Raw genomic sequence first — 17,208 nt, 5'->3', positions numbered from 1 at the left:
CTTTAGATCGTTGTAATTTGATTTGTGATTATTATTTTGATTTCAATGTGATGAAATGACCAACACTCTGCCTAGTTTGTGCTAGTTTAATCACAAGCAAAAGTAATACAATCCGCCGTCTGTTTTCACCGGATTGTGTTGCATTGGGGAAATGTCAGAAATGCCCGGATGTTCGGAATTGTCCATACAACATCGTGTTTATGTTGGCAAAAACGCGGAGACAAAGACAACTCAGTTGTTTATTAAGGTCATATCAAATATTTCCATACACATAGAAAAACAATCAAATACAGTATAATATAACAGTTAGGTGATTTGCACATAACCACGATAATATTTGAATTTATTGTGCAAGTTATTGTATGCTTAAAAAATTGTGACAAGGTCTTAAAAAGTGACTGGCTCTTTAGTAATAATTTAGCACGCAAAGTATGATGGTGATATCATACATGGATGGTTGAAATCGGCACATTTTTCCACTATAAATCAGGATTACTGAGTCAGTTCATTCAAGGCAGTTTCTGTGTTACTGTAACCTTTTAAGATACAAATGAGACGAAACTAATGACGCGTTAATAACTTAAGACAAAAATAAATAAACCTAGAAAATGCATACTCCGCATTGGCTTGTTAAGAAGATCTCGGTACGTTCATAGCCATGTTCTACATGAATATTTATTTAGTTGTCCAGTGTTGTGGTGCTAAAGACATCTTCGCTGGTCCCTCTTGAAAATGAACGCACATTTGAAATCAATTTTGAAAGACTATCGTCACAAAATGGACGCATTGCAACATTAGCAAGTTAGAATAATAAAAAGTCCACTAGAAAATCTCATAGTTTTGTATTAAAAACACTGACACTTGTTTTGTTATTGTACATTCTAACATTTGATTTCAAACTTTTGCATGTACTTTTAAAGTACATACAAATGCCACTAAAAACTACACTTCATCATTAATGCCGAAAGCTGTTCAGTGCTCCGCCTTGAAACTTCCACGCTGACGTCAACGCACGCCGTTCAGTCGTCGGGAAAAGCGCGGGCTTCCTTTTTTGTGACTCCACCCACTTCCTTCAAGATTTGTGCTCTGGTTTTAGACGACCTCGTCCGACTCCAGGTTGTACTGCTCGTAGAGGGCGTCCAGGATGGCCAGTTGCCTTTCCATGGCCGGCAGATAGAGGCTGAGGTCTCTTTGCATGCCGCTGGCGAAGCCGCTCTTCAGCTCGTCGCCTTCCGTCGACACCAAGGCGGCCGTGAAGCTCTGATAGGACGGGGCGGCTCGCAGTGCCAACTGGAAGAAGAAAAAAAAAAAAAAAAAAGTGAGGCATGTCGCACCAAAGCATTTTATAGTCTTTGTTTGGGATTTGGCTCATACCGCAAAAACTCCCCTAACAACCCATCCGTGATACTGGCGAAGAGTCTTGCCGTAAGCGTGATCTGAACAAGAGGACGATTACATCATAATTACAAGTACGAGCTCATTCAGAACAAGGTGACTTGTTAAAACTACTGACTGAGCGCTCCGTGGATGTCTCGCTCGCCCGCGTTGACCTGCGACAGGAACTCCTTGAGGAACTTGAGCCCCCGTCGGAGCCACAGAAGAGCCTCGGTGGCCGAGTTGCGCACCTGAGCCACCTGCGCGTGCACCTCGTGCAGCACGATGGACTGCAGCGTGGGGAAGCTGGCCGGGTCCGACATCAGCTTTTGATTGATCTTCTACAAGCGAGACGTGAAGACTTTCAATTACTTTGATTTATTAAAGTGAAAAATGATTGCTGAAATTAACGGTTTTCACTTCCACTCACCTTGATGTTTCCCACAAAGTCCATTTTCACTGGCGCAAAGACGGTGGGGCCAAGTTTGTCTGACAGGGCACAAACAAAATCAGTTTTCTTTATCCTTTGACTATCAATGCAAAAAAGGTCAAATGCTGCAAGAATAAAGTTGGAATTTTAAGAAAATTAAGAGAAAAAAAAATCTGTCATAAAAATATCTGAAATATTACAACAAAGTTTTATTCAAGTTTTTTTTTTTAAAAGAAAGAAATCTAAAAAAAAAAATTAAGAAGGTATTTAAGGGTTACAAAAGCCTTTTTTAAAAGAATTATATTGACAGAATTATAATGTAATGAGATAAAACTTTTTTTTTCTTTTTTTTTTAAGTCATAATACAAGTCATAAACTTGTATAAAGAAATTTTACTTCTTACAAAATGTGAACACTGGCAAGTTCATGTTTTACTGTAAAAGTTATAAAGGGAAAAAAACAATATAAGGTAAAAATTTAAACAAAATTGTAATATGGGAACCAAAAATTACATTCTGAGAATAATGTAATATTACATGAGAAACAAAATTAAGTCACAGGAAAAAGTTTTGACAAAAATAAAATGTAATGCATGTAGGCTATGTTTATTATAATCGAATTGTGATATATACACAATAAAATCATATTTTTGAACATGAGCTATTTTTTTGCAACGGATTAATGCAGAATAATTAATAATAATAAACCATAATTTTAAGTGCAACTGTGACTTAAAAAAAAAAGTTTTTGTTACGTTTGGAAATTTTTAGATTCGCTTGTTAAATATACATATTTCTGATAACATTTTTTTTTAAATCATGGATTATTATCACTGTAATAACACTATATATATATATATATATATATATATATAAAAAGACAGATAATGTAACTTGTAACTGTTTTTCCCATAACATTACAGTGCTATTCTCTTAATTTTCTTTCTTGTAATATATATATTTTTTCTATTCAGTGTGGCTTTACTACAGCTTCATTGACCATTTTGTGTTCGGCGTTTACAATTTTCAAAACATTTCCATTTAAAAAAAAGAATTCACTTTTGTTAACTTTAAATAAGAGAACTTTTTTTGTGGATCTGAAAAATGTAGATGTGCGTATGAATGAAGATCGCGGATGTCACTGATGACGTGATGATGAAATTCCCAACTTAGGTGAGAGTAGAGGAGATAAAAAAAAAAATAAATAAAAACAAACTTCCTTTTGCGAGGATGCCTAAATTAAATTGAAAATCAACCACGGATGTTTTTCTTTGCATCCGGCCAGTCATTGAGTACAAGTGGTGAATCTTGAAAAATATGAGTATTCATTTATTTTAAGTTCATTTAATTTAGTAGCTCAATTCAAAAAGTGAAATTAAAAAAAGATTCAGGAAACTTTTCTGAAGTCCAATTCCAAATTTCTATAAAAGTCTACAACCATCAAAATTAGATAAAAAAAAATAAAAAATCATGAAATGTCACTGAGTGTATGTAGTGAACTGAAATAATATACTGCAGAAGTTTCACTTTTTCAATTGAACGACATATAAATGTTCCCAATTATTGTAATTTCTTAAGATTGAACCTATTAATATGTATTGATATGTAACACTTGCTCAAATGTGTGTCAGCAAAGGCTGATAAATGTGAGGGAAAAAACAAACAAACAAAACAATTCAAGTGTCTGGCTGCTATATGTGCATTCTAATGAAAATACAAAAGTTGCCGTCAAAAATTAACATCATGAATGTGGCTACAGAAGCGTAGATAGCCGTGTAAATATCTGGATAACTGGATGGATACGTCATTAACTTATTACATCATTTTTGACACAACTCTCAGCACATCCACAGCTAAGCATTTGATTTCATTCATTGTCGCAGAATAAACATGAAAAAAGGCACCGAAGACGCGAAGGCCAGCCAGAAAAGCATTTGGCGCGTGTGAAAGGCAGAATGAGCAGCAATGGCATGAAAAGAAAAGCAAGGCAAACGCTTGTCAGCGGCCTTCCTCCGACAGATGAGATGAGATGAGATGAGGACGCCACTGGCCTACCTAATACGGGCACTATTGCATAGCATGAGTCCAAAAACTCTTGCGTGGGGATGCCATTGTCCTCATCCAGCTTTAAATCACTAAATCTAGAAAACAAAGGGAGGGAAACACATTCCGACAGGACAATATTAAACATTTTTATTTGAGCACACAAAATGATACAGAGAAGGAAATGAGATGACAGTGCAGCTTTTGTTGACAGCTATCCTCCATTTCATGTCATGTACTGTGTCCACACTTTGTTCACCAAGTCAGAAAAAGACGATAGATTTAGTATGAGAAAATAAAATATAACTCTGACGGATGCTAACACGCTAACTTAAAACACTTGAAATGTAACACCATTAAATCTCCTATTTGTGCTCACCTATTACATCACAATGTCAGTGCAACATATTCGAAACCTCAGCAGATTTACAGAAGTTCATACCTGTGACTCATCGTGCTGAAAAAAGTATCCACTAGCTCTTCTGGCTCAGAGGAATCCTTGAATAGGTCTTCGTCGCAGTCGGCCTGGTCTCCGTCAGGAAGTGCTTCCTGCTGAGGCTGCTGCTCACCGCCGCTCGCCGTGCTTTGGTCCCTCTTGTGAGTCTCCCTTTGCTCCTCGTCTTCATCGGTTTTAGCCTGAGAGGTACTCGGGGATGCGGGAGGAGAAGGAGACGCTTGCTCCTCCTGCATCAAGTTGCCGCCGTTGGCTGTGTGCGTGTCTGCGTGGCACACGGGGAACAAAACAAAAACGGACACAATTTGACTTTAGACGAAGTATTCAACCTTCAACTGGGATTTAATCATTTCAAATTGTACATTAACTAATGTTCTCACAAAAACGTAGAAATACGATCTAGTTTCAATATTACCAGTGTCCCAAAGATGTATTTATACTTTGTTTTTTTTGTTTTTTTAATGTTTTTATGGTAGAGCATACAGAAGGCTTTGATGCAGCCTCTGAACCGAAGAGAATGTTTGATGTTTCGGCCAGCAGGTGGCAGCAGAGTATAAGAGATCAACCATGGCCATTTTTCAAGTTGCATCAAGCTGTTTTTCCACCACTTTTAAACAGATTTGTGAATAATGATTAAACTTAGCTATATTCTAATACTAACTGCTGCAAAATGGAAACAGAACTATACTTTTTTATCCTGGTGAAAGAAGAGACTCTAATCTTTCTTTTGGTAGGTTCCATGTTTTTATAGCAATAGAGCACAATATTCTGTGGGCCTTGCAAACAGCCGGGACGAACGGGATTGCTTCTGTGAAAATGGCTGGGAATGAATGAGTTAAGCACTATATAAATAAAGATGACTTGCTTCTATTATTAAGCCTGAAAAGTGCAATTCAAACTCACAACCCGTCCAAGAAACAGGAAACAATTACCAGCAGGGGAGACAGAACGCAAAGCTTGGTGGCGATGTGGGGAGAGAAAAAAAAAAAGATAAAGAATGGGGAAAAAAAAAAAAAAAGGCTCAAGCCCTCCATTTAAAGTGGGGCACGGTATGAACCTGGAAAAAAAAACTCAGCACATACAGCCACATAATCAACATTACAACACAACTCTTAACACTAGATTAGGACATTAGTCAGTCAGTTTCTCCACTAAAAGTCATCACTTTCCTTGATGCAAAAACAAGAAACACAACATTTTATCTGCGAAGTCTTCCCTCTATAAACAAAGTGAGCCTTGAAAGAACTGGACTCACCTGAAGGGGAAGTTTGCCGTTCTGGTCCGTCTGGTTCATCTGCTGCTTCTGTGCCAGAGTCAAGGCTACGGGTGTCGTGTGACCTCACGTCTGTTTCTGGCAAATCTTTCCACCTGGGATAGATTGAGAGTGTAAACATCGCCATCTTTCTTTTAAGATCCACAACCACATGACGCTTAGCGGTACTTACTTTTCTCCACGGCGCTGATTTAAGTGATTGACAGATTTCACCTGGAAGAGGCACGAGGGCGTCACACGTTTGGCGCGCTCGATCGTGTCAGGCGGCGAAACAAACGCACCTTCTGAGGTTTGATGGCGGCGATGGGGGGCGACGCCGGCGGGCTCTGCTTGGGCGCGTCTGGCGTGAACGTCCGATTGGCGATCTGCATGCACTCCTCGAGGGTCTTGAGGAAAGTGGTGCACGTCGACTTCACCAGGTCGCCCGCGTCAATGCCCGTCTGAAAAGAGAATAGAGACCACACCTGATGTCAGAGGAGGGGGGGGGGGGGGGGGGGGGGGGGGGATACTAACAGTCTACACACCCCTGTTCAAAAAAATTATACTAAGCTGAAACATTTGAAAACTTTTTTTTTACTTTACTCAAGTCAACTGAAAAAAAGTAATAAAACAGTGACATAAAAATAAACTGACATGGTTGCAAAAGTGTGCACACCCTTATAGCCTGTGTTCAGAATTAGGGATAGACCGATTATCGGCCGGGCCGATTATCGGTGCCGATATTTGGCCTTTTGACAAATATCGGCATCGGCCATTTTTTGAATCTGAAGGCCGATAAAGCTGGTATCTCACTGAGCAGTGAATACTTGTGAATGTAACGAATTTGTGGTTTTCATCAGGAATTTTAAGATATTCAGTCAGTTTTTATTTATCATAAACACATTTGGAACATATTCAGACAATTTCTCACTGCGAAGATCTTTTGTAACGTTTTACGAACCCGAATAAAAAACCCAAATTAGCTATATTAGCATGCATTTGTCACTCCGTGAGATATGGGGAACTTTTCATTTATTTAAGAAAAAAAAACTGACACTTACACTTTTTATTTTAAAAAATTAAATCAAGAAATTATGTTGAAATTTTAGAAAACTTGGGAAGCTATTTACTTGCTTTTTAATTATTATTATTATTATTTTAATTTAGCTTAACCCATGCTAATGACCCTGGAAGCGCTGCAATTTTTGTTAACAAATTGTCAATATTGTTTTTATATATATATTTGTTCTATTATATTGCAAATTGAATATCGGCTTGAAATATCGGTTATCGGTCTCCTTGTTTACAAATAATCTGTCTCGGTATCGGCCTTGAAAAAACCATATCGGTCTATCACTATTCAGAATTAACCAATCATTTTAAAAGCCATGATAAATGGTCATCAGTCAGTGTCTCTGATTAACCCCGAATAAAGTTCATTTGTTCTAGTAGGTTTTTTTTTCCTGACATTTTTGTAGTTGCATCTTACAGCCCACAAAATGACCCGCAGAGAGCTTGTGGAAAAAAAGTTTTGAAATGATTTATCTTGACTCCATCTGTCACTATAAAACCCACAAAGGCTTTAAACACAGGAAGCTGGTCAAAGATTAACCAGCTTCATGTCAGTTATGTGTTAAATTTAGAAGACAATAAAGTGATAGACAATCCAGTGACTGTTTGGGAGGGATATGGCTTGTTGACATTTAAAAAATACATCCATGCTGCCATGCTTACGTCTGCTGCCTCGCCAAGTTCGTCGTCATCGTCTTTGATTTTGTTCACTTGTTGAAGAAGAAGGTCACAGTACAACCTGAGCTCGGACATTTTTGTCTTTAACGCTTCAGTGTTCTCCTGGAGTTCTACAAAGAGATAAACACACATATCATGTTTTGTTGATGAAAGCAGTGCCAAGTTTTCATTTTATGACGACGCGTTTACCCTTCTCTCTTTTCGTTCGGTTGTCTGTCAGGCAAGCTTTGGCTGTTCCCAGAGCTACCAGCCATTTTTGCCTCTCTGCTGCATTGATGGCTCTCAGATAGAAGTACTGCTCTCCGGGAATGGTCAGGTCAAGCCGTGTGGAGTCGGACGAATGAACTAACAGACAAGATACTTAATAGTCAATGTGCCAGCGCAATGAAATTGGTTAGAGCTGTCATTCTCAAATACTAATGTGCTATGAATATCTTTTTTGTGTGTTTTTTTAATGTGGTTGTGTGCCATTTTTACGATGTTAATTATGTATCTTAGATGTACAAACCTTGAATTTCACAAACTGAGATTTTAATGCTCCCCTTGCAGCCTTTCCAAGCATCCTCTTGAGAGTCATAGTAGGACAAAGTTCCTCCGTCAAGCACAAACCAGCGAGGTTGCCACCCTAGAACAATGACAAATTAAAAAATGACGTCATTTCAAATATATAAATCCGGTGTTTTTTTTCATCAAGCGACTAACGCGATTAGCATACGTTAGCTTAACCGCTACCTTTATGCTATCACAAACTCAACGCCGACGTTGTCATGCTAGTTAGATTCCATCACGACCACTACACATCAAAATACGCGTAAGGACAACTTACCGCTTATGTAATTGGTCCACTTGTGTAGTATCCCCTCCATCGTCGAGGTGTTCGTTGCCATTCATTACTTGTTTGTCATGATAAGATTAAGCGCACAGCTGACTGTAACCACCGCATCTGCCCCCAAGTGAGATTTGCGTAGTACAGTAAACACACAATCAGTACATCATTGCGTTTACGCTCGTAAAAGTACGTAAACTTTGTCTAGAATATGTTTCTAAGCGGCCACTCTGCTTATCGTCAGAGGATTTGCGTAGGGTGGGTGTGGATTTAAATAACTGGCATAAGTAAGAACCAATGGGACGGTAAGTTTTAGATACAGGGCGGGGCTTTGGCAAATGATCCAATAAGAATTGAAGGAGGGAGAATAGTGGAACAGTGGCTGTGTTCATGATTTTGGTGCCACGTAGTTAAAACCCAAAACAAATAGTAAAAAGTTTATGAATATGATTTTAAGAATTGATTTGCAAACATCCAGAGGACGCCTTGTAAGTTCATTTAACACAATGATTTTGTTTTCCATTTGCTCGTTATTATCGTTTGTAACTATGCTCGCTCATGGAGGCAAACTACCCGACCCTGAAGTCAAAATTGAAGTTCTCCATAAACCTCTCTTGTGTCATCGTAAGACAAAATATGGCGATATGCTTCTTGTGCATTACGAGGGATACTTGCACAGCAATGGCACTATGTTTCACTCAAGGTAATGTCTTGAATCGATGTCAAATGTCACATCAATTACTCTTGAACTAAAAGATGTTGTTTATGTTCTGTACTATACTACCACGTCTGTCTCACCCATCCATCACTAGACATGAGCTCTTTTTGTGCATCTGTGTGCCTGTATTCCAAAATAACACTGACGGATTTTGCAGCCGCCTTGAAGGTGATAAAAATCCAGTGTGGTTCACACTTGGGACCCGAGAGGTGATCCTGGGTTGGGACAAGGGTCTGCAGAACATGTGCACAGGAGAGCGCCGGAAACTGACTGTCCCTCCGTCTCTGGCCTATGGGAAAGAAAGGAAAGGTACATTGAAAATAGCCTCACTAAATGAGGGAAGTACATTGTAAAATAACGGTTTGTTTGCAGGCAAGATCCCGCCAGGCAGCACCCTGCTTTTTGACATCGAGCTCATCGATATCCGCAATGGGCCGAGGTCGCACGATTCTTTCCGAGAGATGGATCTTAATGATGACTGGAAGCTTTCCAAGCAGGAGGTGGGGGATGTACTTACTTACTAAGTAAATGCCCATTAAGATGCAATTTCTCTAAAGGATATGTATGATTATCAGGTTCAAATTCATGCGTAGAGTGCATTATTTGGATGTTATTCCCTAAATGTATGTTTGTATTGTTAACTCATTTTGTGTGGCATGATAGCACTTTTACTTACTCATGTGTATTATACTACTATTATCTCATTCAGTGCCATTGACGGCTATACACGTCAAAGATCCATTTTTACTGGGCTGGCAGTGAATGAGTTAATGGTTCTAAAAAATAATCACTTGACAGCTCTAATTTTTGGTTTAAAAAAAATAAAAAATCAAAGTATGTACTCTTACACCCCCTTGTGGCCGTTTTACAGGAAATATAAATTAGAAGCAGAAAATTGCTATTAACTTAATGCAATTTTAAGGTAAAATACTGTATTGGGATATATGTCTTCATTTAAAATGATCTGTTATTGTTTTATGGAGGAAATTTATATTAAAAAAAAAATGTAAGTAACTGATTAAAATAAGAGGAGGATGAGTGGATCAAAAAATGTTCAAGATGTGCTCATAAATTTAGAAAGAATTAACACACAACAGGTGTTCTTCAAAAAAATGTTGAAAAAGCCTTTTTGATTAGTTGATTAATTGAAATTCTAAGACGTGATTAACTCTTTCAGTGCCATTGACGGCTATACACGTCAAAGATCCATTTTTACTGGGCTGGCAGTGAATGAGTTATACACCTGTTGACTGCTTTTTTTTGGTACTTGTTTGTACTTATATTCAGAAATTAGAATGTCAAATCATAGTCAGGCAAAATGTTTTGCGATGTGTTTGAGTGTGCCCCTTTTATGCTTGTCGTGTGTATCACAGGTGAAGGTGTACCTGGAGAAGGAGTTTGCGAAACACGGCTACTCGCCAAACGACACCCATAACGAAGCGATGGTGGAGGACATCTTCAAAAACGAGGACGAGGATAAAGACGGTTTCATCTCGGCCAGGGAATTCACTTATGAACACGATGAACTATGAAGGACACGTTTCATCAACATTCACATGCTGATGATGTGTTTTGACTTTTTAATGTATTGTCTTACGTCTGAACTTGGTTATTTAGTTGATTTTGTGAATTTATATTCATGTGCTCAGTCGACATGCACTGAAGATGTCATTACAGATGTATTTAAAGGAAATAAACGCTGGTCTCACATGGGATTTTGAGTTTGCGATTCTCTCTCTAGTCACTAGAGGGCACACTTGTACCTGACAAGCGCTTTTGTGTTTTCTCCCCTTATTTCCTCAAACGTTTTAAAGCCCAATTAAATCACATCCAGATTCCCTTAAGTGTGAACTATTATTAATTTGTAGTAAACGTTTTAAAGCATTCACTCACTTAAATTACACTTGGCAATGGACTCCTAAAAACGATCTCAGTAAAACAACCTTAATGGGAAACTAAGGCACCCAAATGTAGAGGAGACTTTATGAGTTCATTAATTGTGAAGTCATGCTGAGCAATTTATGACCGTAATTCTGGGGAATGTAAAAATTACCAATCAAGATCACCTACCATACTTGCACACGGGGACTACAGTCCCTGTTTGAACAAGGCAGCAAGCACAGACAGAGACAAATTGAATCCACATAGCGGTGAAACATGTTAACACAGAAAAACCACACTTGTGCTATCAGGCTTGATTCCACTGTAGGCCACACCTTGAACAATTGGAACATTGCAGGCCAAAACATGAGATTGAATCACAGATAGCGGCCTCTGATTCAACTACATGACAAGAATTTGGTATAATTTGGTTTAACAAGACAGTTCTCAACTTCAAAGCTTGGCTTCTGGTTGTTGTCATTCACCAATAAATGACATTACAAGGCCCCAGAGAGTTGCCTTTGAAACCACACGATTTCTTAAAACAACACAAACAGTTGGGTAAAAAAAATAACCTGAATTGGGTCAAGAATGGACCGACCCAACTTTTTGAGTTATTATAAAAGGTGGTGTTAAATTAAATTAATAATCCCCAAAAACAACCCTTATTTTTGGGTGGAGGGGTATTGTTTGTGGTGTATACATTTGACCCAACTTTTTGGGTTAATTGAATAACCCGATTGAATTGGGTCAAAACTGAGCCGACCCAATTTTTTTAGTTATTTAAGCCAAAATTTGGGGTCAAATGAAATTAATAACCCATAAACCAACATGATTTTTTTTTTTTATTGTTTGGCCAAACTTTTTGGGTTACTTGAATAACCCAAATGAATTGTGTCAAAAATTAACCGACCCAATTTAATCTCAAAAAGTTATTGAGTTATTTAATCCCAAAAGTTAGGTCAAATTAAATTAATAACCCACAAAGCAACCCAAATTCTTGGGCTGTTTTGTGGGTTATTGATTTAAACTTTTTGCGTTATCTATCCCAAAAATGAATGACCCACAAAGCTGTTTGTGGGTTATTCGCGTGACCCAACTTTTTGGGTTAATTGTGTAACCCAATTGAATTGGGGGAAAAAAAAAAAAAAAAAAAAAAAAGGACTGAAATAACTGTTTGAGTTATTTAACGCAAAAAGTTGAGTCAAATTAAATTAACAACCCACAGAGCAAACCAATTATATTGGTTGTTATACGTGTTATTCAATTGACACATTTTGGGTAAATGGAATAACCCAAAAAGTTGGGTTGGTCTCTTTTTGACCCAATTTAGACTATTTTCGGCCCAACAATTTTTAGAGTGAAATACTTGATAAATACTAGCATTGTAATCACCATCTGAATCTTGTGTGGAACGGGATTTCTATGATCTCATTGAAAAAGCAAATGATGTCTATAGAGGGCAGCATTTGCGACATATTGATAGAAAGGAACAAAAGGGTAAATTTAACACAGCTTTTATTTTTCTCAACTCTTTTGTATCCAGACACCAACTACACATGCATCATTCCCAACTGTATACTGTATATATATATATATATATATATATATATATATATATATATATATATATATATATATATATATATATATTACTGTGACAAAACAACATGATTCAGAGTAAAAAGACAAAAATAAACATCTTTACAAAACAAATCTGTACACACGTTGCAAAAAAGTGCTTCATGAATTGACCAATTGTCTCATCCGCCATCCTTTTGAATATTGATCACTTCAAGATCTTCTCTGAATGAAAGCTTGTCTTGTTTCCATAAAAGTCGGATGACACCCACACAAAATGATCCAGGAATTGCACGCGTGGGAAAGTTCACTCGTAATTCACACGGCGTGCGCGGGAAGGTAGCGGCGCACTCTTCAAATAAAAGCGAGCAGGGAACAGCGCTGCGGCTTGTAAACATCTCGGATCCTGTGCTAAATCAATCATGACGGTCTTGGCGCCCCGTGACAGACAGAAACAAGACAATGTCAACACCGAAACATGTCATGCGTGAAAGGAAGCTCCCTCAAGAGCATTGTGATCAGAAATGACTCTCCTCACGGTGGCTTGGATTTCCTGGTCGACAGAATAAATACGCGTCCGTGGCGGTGGCGTGCGGCACCTAAAATAAGACGTCTTCGTGCTCGATCATGAGCTGCACCACGAGCTTCTGCTGCCTCATGTCGTTCAGCGTGGTCAGGGCGTTCTGCTCGGGGGGCTGCATCAGCGTCGGACCAAAGACGATGCCCAAGTTCTCCGAGTTCATTAAATTGTCCTTCTCGAATGTTGTTACCCTGGAATGTGACAAAGAGAAGCTCTAAGCGTGATACCACTAGTCCACTAGTATGACTTCAGGGAACATGTATTATTATTATTATTATTATTATTATTATTTGCTGTACTAGAATAAAGTGCAATTGCGCATCCACTACAGTAGGTGGCAGTCACGCTCTCATTGTAAAACAGTGCGCAAGGAGTATTAGCTTCTCTGATGTGCACTTACAACAATTTTATAAACAAATTATACAATTTAGTCGAGGCAGAGAGTTTGAGGCACACAAAATATTTTCTTCTTCATGAAATCAAATAATGGAGAAGCACTGTGGTATACAATAAAACACACTGAATTAATTAATGTACAGTACAAGTAGAATAAAATCAAAACATTAAATAAAATAAAAAACATTAGCATAAATGAAGATTATGGCCCTGGTTGATCTCCTTTGTATCTGCTGCCACCTGCTGGCCGTTTGTGTAATAACTACCATTTCTGCAACCGTTCTTTGCAGTTGAGAGGCTGCATCAAAGCCTTATGTATAAAACAAAAACAAAAACGTATAAATACGTCTTTGGGACACTTATTAGTATTTACACGTTATTGGGAGCGAATGAGTTAATGATGCGAACAGTTACAGTATTTAGACACAATTTTAAATTTACGTGCAATAAATTTGAACTGAATCATTATTTCAGTACAGTAGTTTTTTTCCTTCCCATATTTAAATGTTAACATTAAATGGAAATTCAACCCAAGAATTTTCTTAACAATATGTTACATGTGCCCCCACTAGTCTCAACACCGTATTCTGATTAATATTGCATTTATGGAATATGAATAAAGCAGCAAAATCCACCTGTTTTTATTCATCTCAGTGGGCGGCCATTTTGCCACCTGCTGTCGACTGATAATGACATCACAGTCGCTCAGGTCTCAGCTAACGACCAATCATGGCTCAGCTTGTGAACATCATATGACCAAACTCAAGAAACATGTAGTTGATGATTTATTTACAATAATCTATGTTAATCTATTTATTTATCTATGCCAGCGATGTATAATGACAAACAGAACAATTAAAATGCTAATGCTAATATAAATCATTTTTTGGGACGTTTCTGTCTGTTCATGTGTTGTAGGCTTTTTCTAATGTAAATTTCATTGCCTTGGTTAAAAAATAAAAGTTGGAAAACACTGCTGTAAATGACATTAGTTCACGCAATACCTATAAAACGGCAACAGGTGTCAGTACTGCAAATTTTGTTGGTCCTTTTTCATCACGTGTTAGTGTCAAGCTTTTTACAAAGGATGAGTAGCTTACTACTGTATACTGTATTAGGAAACGTTGTGTTGACAATGTCTTTTGTGTCCCACCTTTTGAGGTGAGCCATCAGGTAGCGTAAAGTCTCATAGTGAGCCGGAGGAAGCTGCAGCAAACCCTCATGGACGGCCTCCAGCCTGGATTCAGCATTTGGAATTTCTGCAGAAATTTGATCGACGTGAATATCACGCTAGGGAGCCGCAACCGGAGAAGTGAGACGTCCTTACTTGCAGCCTGAATGAATTTGGGGTACAAGTCGAACGTAATGACAGGGATGGGGAGGTCTCTCAAGTAGAGCTTCAGAGCACCAGCAATGATGTTGATGTCTGCGTAGGCACTGGCACTGATGTCCGCCTTTTCACCTTCTGTTGACAAGATTGCAAACGTACATATAATGTTGTGCAGGCAAGAATACAAGCTATTAAAGGGGAAGTCAACCTTAAACATTTCTTGACAATAATATGTTCTATGCCAGGGGTGTCAAACATAAGGCCCGCGGGCCGGATCAGGCCCGCAAAGGGGTTTAATCCGGCCCGCGAGATGATTTTGTAAAGTAAAAAAAAAAAATTAAAAAAATTGTAATGCCAGACTAATAAATCAGCCGGCCATAATCCAAACATAAATTCGTAATCTCGCAAGCATTCCTCAGATGAGCAATGCAACTTGTACAAGGAAGAGTCATTATTTTACACACAACCTAAAGTTACGGTTTGTTTAAATTTTTCTGAAAAAAAATAAAATAAAATCATAGACCGATAAACGTATAAATACGACACAAATTCAATTACTGGTAACACAAATACAAATTAGAAAAATTAACGTCCTTATATCTTCATTAACTGCGCCAGATATTACATTCTGTGAACAATATATATGCAAAACAGGTCGATTTAACACATCCGGAACTCATACTGGCAAAGTGTTGCCGTGTTCCATTGGCATTCCTGTTACTTTTTTGGAACAATAGATTACAGCTGAGCTCCGTAATTTAGGGCTGGTCCACAAATAGCGAAAATCTGCGTAGAATTGATGGCAATTGTTTTTATGTTATATACCATTATTTTACTGATTCGGCCCACTTGGTCATATATTTTCCTCCATGTGGCCCCTGAGCTAATATGAGTTTGACACCCCTGTTCTATGCAGTCCCACTAGTCTAACTGGTTGATATTGTGTTAGTGGAATAAGAGTTATGAGGCAAAATCCAGCTGTTTTTATCCATCTCAAGGGGCGACCATTTTACCACTTGCTGTCGACTGAAGATGACATCACAGTTGCTCAGAGCTCAGGCAACATCCAATCACAGCTCATCTGTTTTCTGAAGCTGAGCTGTGATTGGTAGTTACCTGAGCAACTGTGATGTCATTTTCAATTGACAGAAAGTGTTAAAATGGCCGCCTTCTGATGTTGATAAAAACTGCTAGATTTGCTGCTTAACTCATATTCCACTAACGCAACATTAACACATTCACTGCCATAGACGGCTTTAGACGTCAAAGATTCTTTTTTTTCCTGCACACGCAATAAAACAATGTGTAAAAAAGCTTTTTCGTTATGCATCAACTTGGTATTAAAGCAACAACAGTAAATTGCAGCGTTTGCTACACATAGTTAAAAAAAAACAAAAAAAAAAAACTTTTGTGTCGTCTCCAAGAATATTCAAAACATGCGGACATCCAACTTTAACACATTCACTGCCATAGACGGTTTTAGACGTCAAAGATTTTTTTTTGTCCTGGACTGGCAGTGAATGAGTTAAACAGATTACCGTATTTAGAATAGCGGGGCTGCATTATACATATTATTGTCAAGAACATTTTTTGGGATTGACTTCCCCTATAAAGCGCACATTCATTCAAAAAATAAAAAATAAATAAAAAATTCCCAGTGTAAAATTTATGATCAGATTTCAAGCCATTAAGCTTTTTAGCCTCACCAGCACTGTTGTGTCAAATAATAGGGTTAGTGTTTGTTAACTTTCTTGATGCAATCTCAACAAAAATGTCACAAAAATATGATGACTAAAATGATTTCGTCTCCATTTACACACAAATTAAAATGCTTCGTGTAAAAAAACAAACGTCTCAATTAGAAAGCTGTTTGCTGTGAAATTAAAGTAGAAGTCAACCTTAAACATTTCTTGACAATAATATATTATATGCGACCTTACTAGTCTAAACATGACATTCTGATTAATATTACACTTGTGGAATATGAGTTATGAAGCAAAATCCAGCCGTTTTTCTCCATCTTAGGGGGCGGCCATTTTTCCACTTGCTGTCAACTGAAGATGACATCACAGTTGCTCAGAGCTCAGGCAACATCCAATCACAGCTCATCTGTTTTCTGAAGCTGCATTGTGATTGGTTGTTACCTGAAACCTGAGCAACGCTGATGTCATCTTCAATCGACAGCAAGTGGCAAAATGGCCGCCCCCTGATATGGACAACAGCTGGATTTAGCTGCTTAACTCATATTCAACTAACGCAATATTAACCAAAATGCCATATTTAGACTGGTGGGGCTGCATAGACCATATTATTGTAAAAAAAATAAAAAAAATAAAATAATAATAATAATAAATTGGGGGTTTACTTCCCTTTTAATTTTTTATTCCAGGTTGCTCAAAATGCAATGTAAAAATGTAAAGAATTTCAAGCACCCATGGGAACATTGCACATAACATTCAGTCAGTTTTAAACTTCCTTGTTCAAAAAGCTGCAAAAACGACAAACCTCGGTCAAATGCGAGTCTCACGTCCTCGATGTGCTCCGAGAAGCCCGACACTCTGTACAGACCTTCCGATTTCATACCTGCAACACAAC

The 17,208-nt window shown here is 38.0% G+C and overlaps 3 protein-coding genes across 8 annotated transcripts in view; 1 reads left to right on the top strand and 2 right to left on the bottom strand.

Annotated features, from left to right (window-relative positions):
- Positions 1-221: 221 nt before the first annotated feature.
- Positions 222-8,369, bottom strand: plekha8 (pleckstrin homology domain containing, family A (phosphoinositide binding specific) member 8). 2 transcript variants are annotated; one of them, XM_077527492.1, is made up of 13 exons: positions 8,128-8,368; positions 7,810-7,926; positions 7,491-7,646; positions 7,287-7,411; positions 5,855-6,013; positions 5,746-5,786; positions 5,556-5,668; positions 4,289-4,565; positions 3,859-3,944; positions 1,805-1,863; positions 1,514-1,715; positions 1,375-1,436; positions 222-1,290 (listed from the first exon to the last, which is right to left on the bottom strand). In XM_077527492.1, the coding sequence occupies exons 1-13, from the start codon at positions 8,186-8,188 to the stop codon at positions 1,093-1,095; spliced, it is 1,656 nt and encodes a 551-aa protein (XP_077383618.1). In that variant the 5' UTR covers positions 8,189-8,368; the 3' UTR covers positions 222-1,092. The 2 variants fall into 2 exon arrangements, with proteins under 2 accessions (XP_077383618.1, XP_077383619.1); XM_077527493.1 differs by lacking the exon at positions 3,859-3,944 and having other exon boundaries at positions 1,143-1,290; positions 8,128-8,369.
- fkbp14 (FKBP prolyl isomerase 14) lies at positions 7,526-10,558 on the top strand. 4 transcript variants are annotated; one of them, XM_077527495.1, is made up of 5 exons: positions 8,326-8,615; positions 8,757-8,830; positions 9,003-9,154; positions 9,218-9,345; positions 10,219-10,558. In XM_077527495.1, the coding sequence occupies exons 1-5, from the start codon at positions 8,568-8,570 to the stop codon at positions 10,375-10,377; spliced, it is 561 nt and encodes a 186-aa protein (XP_077383621.1). In that variant the 5' UTR covers positions 8,326-8,567; the 3' UTR covers positions 10,378-10,558. The 4 variants fall into 4 exon arrangements, with proteins under 4 accessions (XP_077383623.1, XP_077383621.1, XP_077383620.1 ...); XM_077527497.1 differs by lacking the exons at positions 8,326-8,615; positions 8,757-8,830 and adding an exon at positions 7,526-7,694; XM_077527494.1 differs by having other exon boundaries at positions 8,442-8,830.
- Positions 10,559-12,227: 1,669 nt separating this feature from the next.
- The window catches only part of chn2 (chimerin 2), a 28,383-nt gene continuing 23,402 nt past the window's right edge, over positions 12,228-17,208 (bottom strand). For both annotated transcript variants that reach the window (XM_077528125.1, XM_077528124.1), the window contains exons 10-13: positions 17,119-17,196; positions 14,611-14,748; positions 14,437-14,542; positions 12,228-13,078 (exon numbers count right to left, since the gene is read on the bottom strand). In XM_077528125.1, coding sequence (XP_077384251.1) covers positions 12,907-13,078; positions 14,437-14,542; positions 14,611-14,748; positions 17,119-17,196 — 494 coding nt within the window. In that variant the 3' untranslated portion in view covers positions 12,228-12,906. The remainder of the gene's footprint in view (positions 13,079-14,436; positions 14,543-14,610; positions 14,749-17,118; positions 17,197-17,208) is intronic.

Source organism: Festucalex cinctus, chromosome 7, assembly GCF_051991245.1.
Source record: "Festucalex cinctus isolate MCC-2025b chromosome 7, RoL_Fcin_1.0, whole genome shotgun sequence".
NCBI classification, from domain to species: Eukaryota; Metazoa; Chordata; class Actinopteri; order Syngnathiformes; family Syngnathidae; genus Festucalex; species Festucalex cinctus.
The sequence above is the reverse complement of the archived record's forward strand: the minus strand, read 5'-3'. Positions and strand labels throughout refer to the sequence as shown.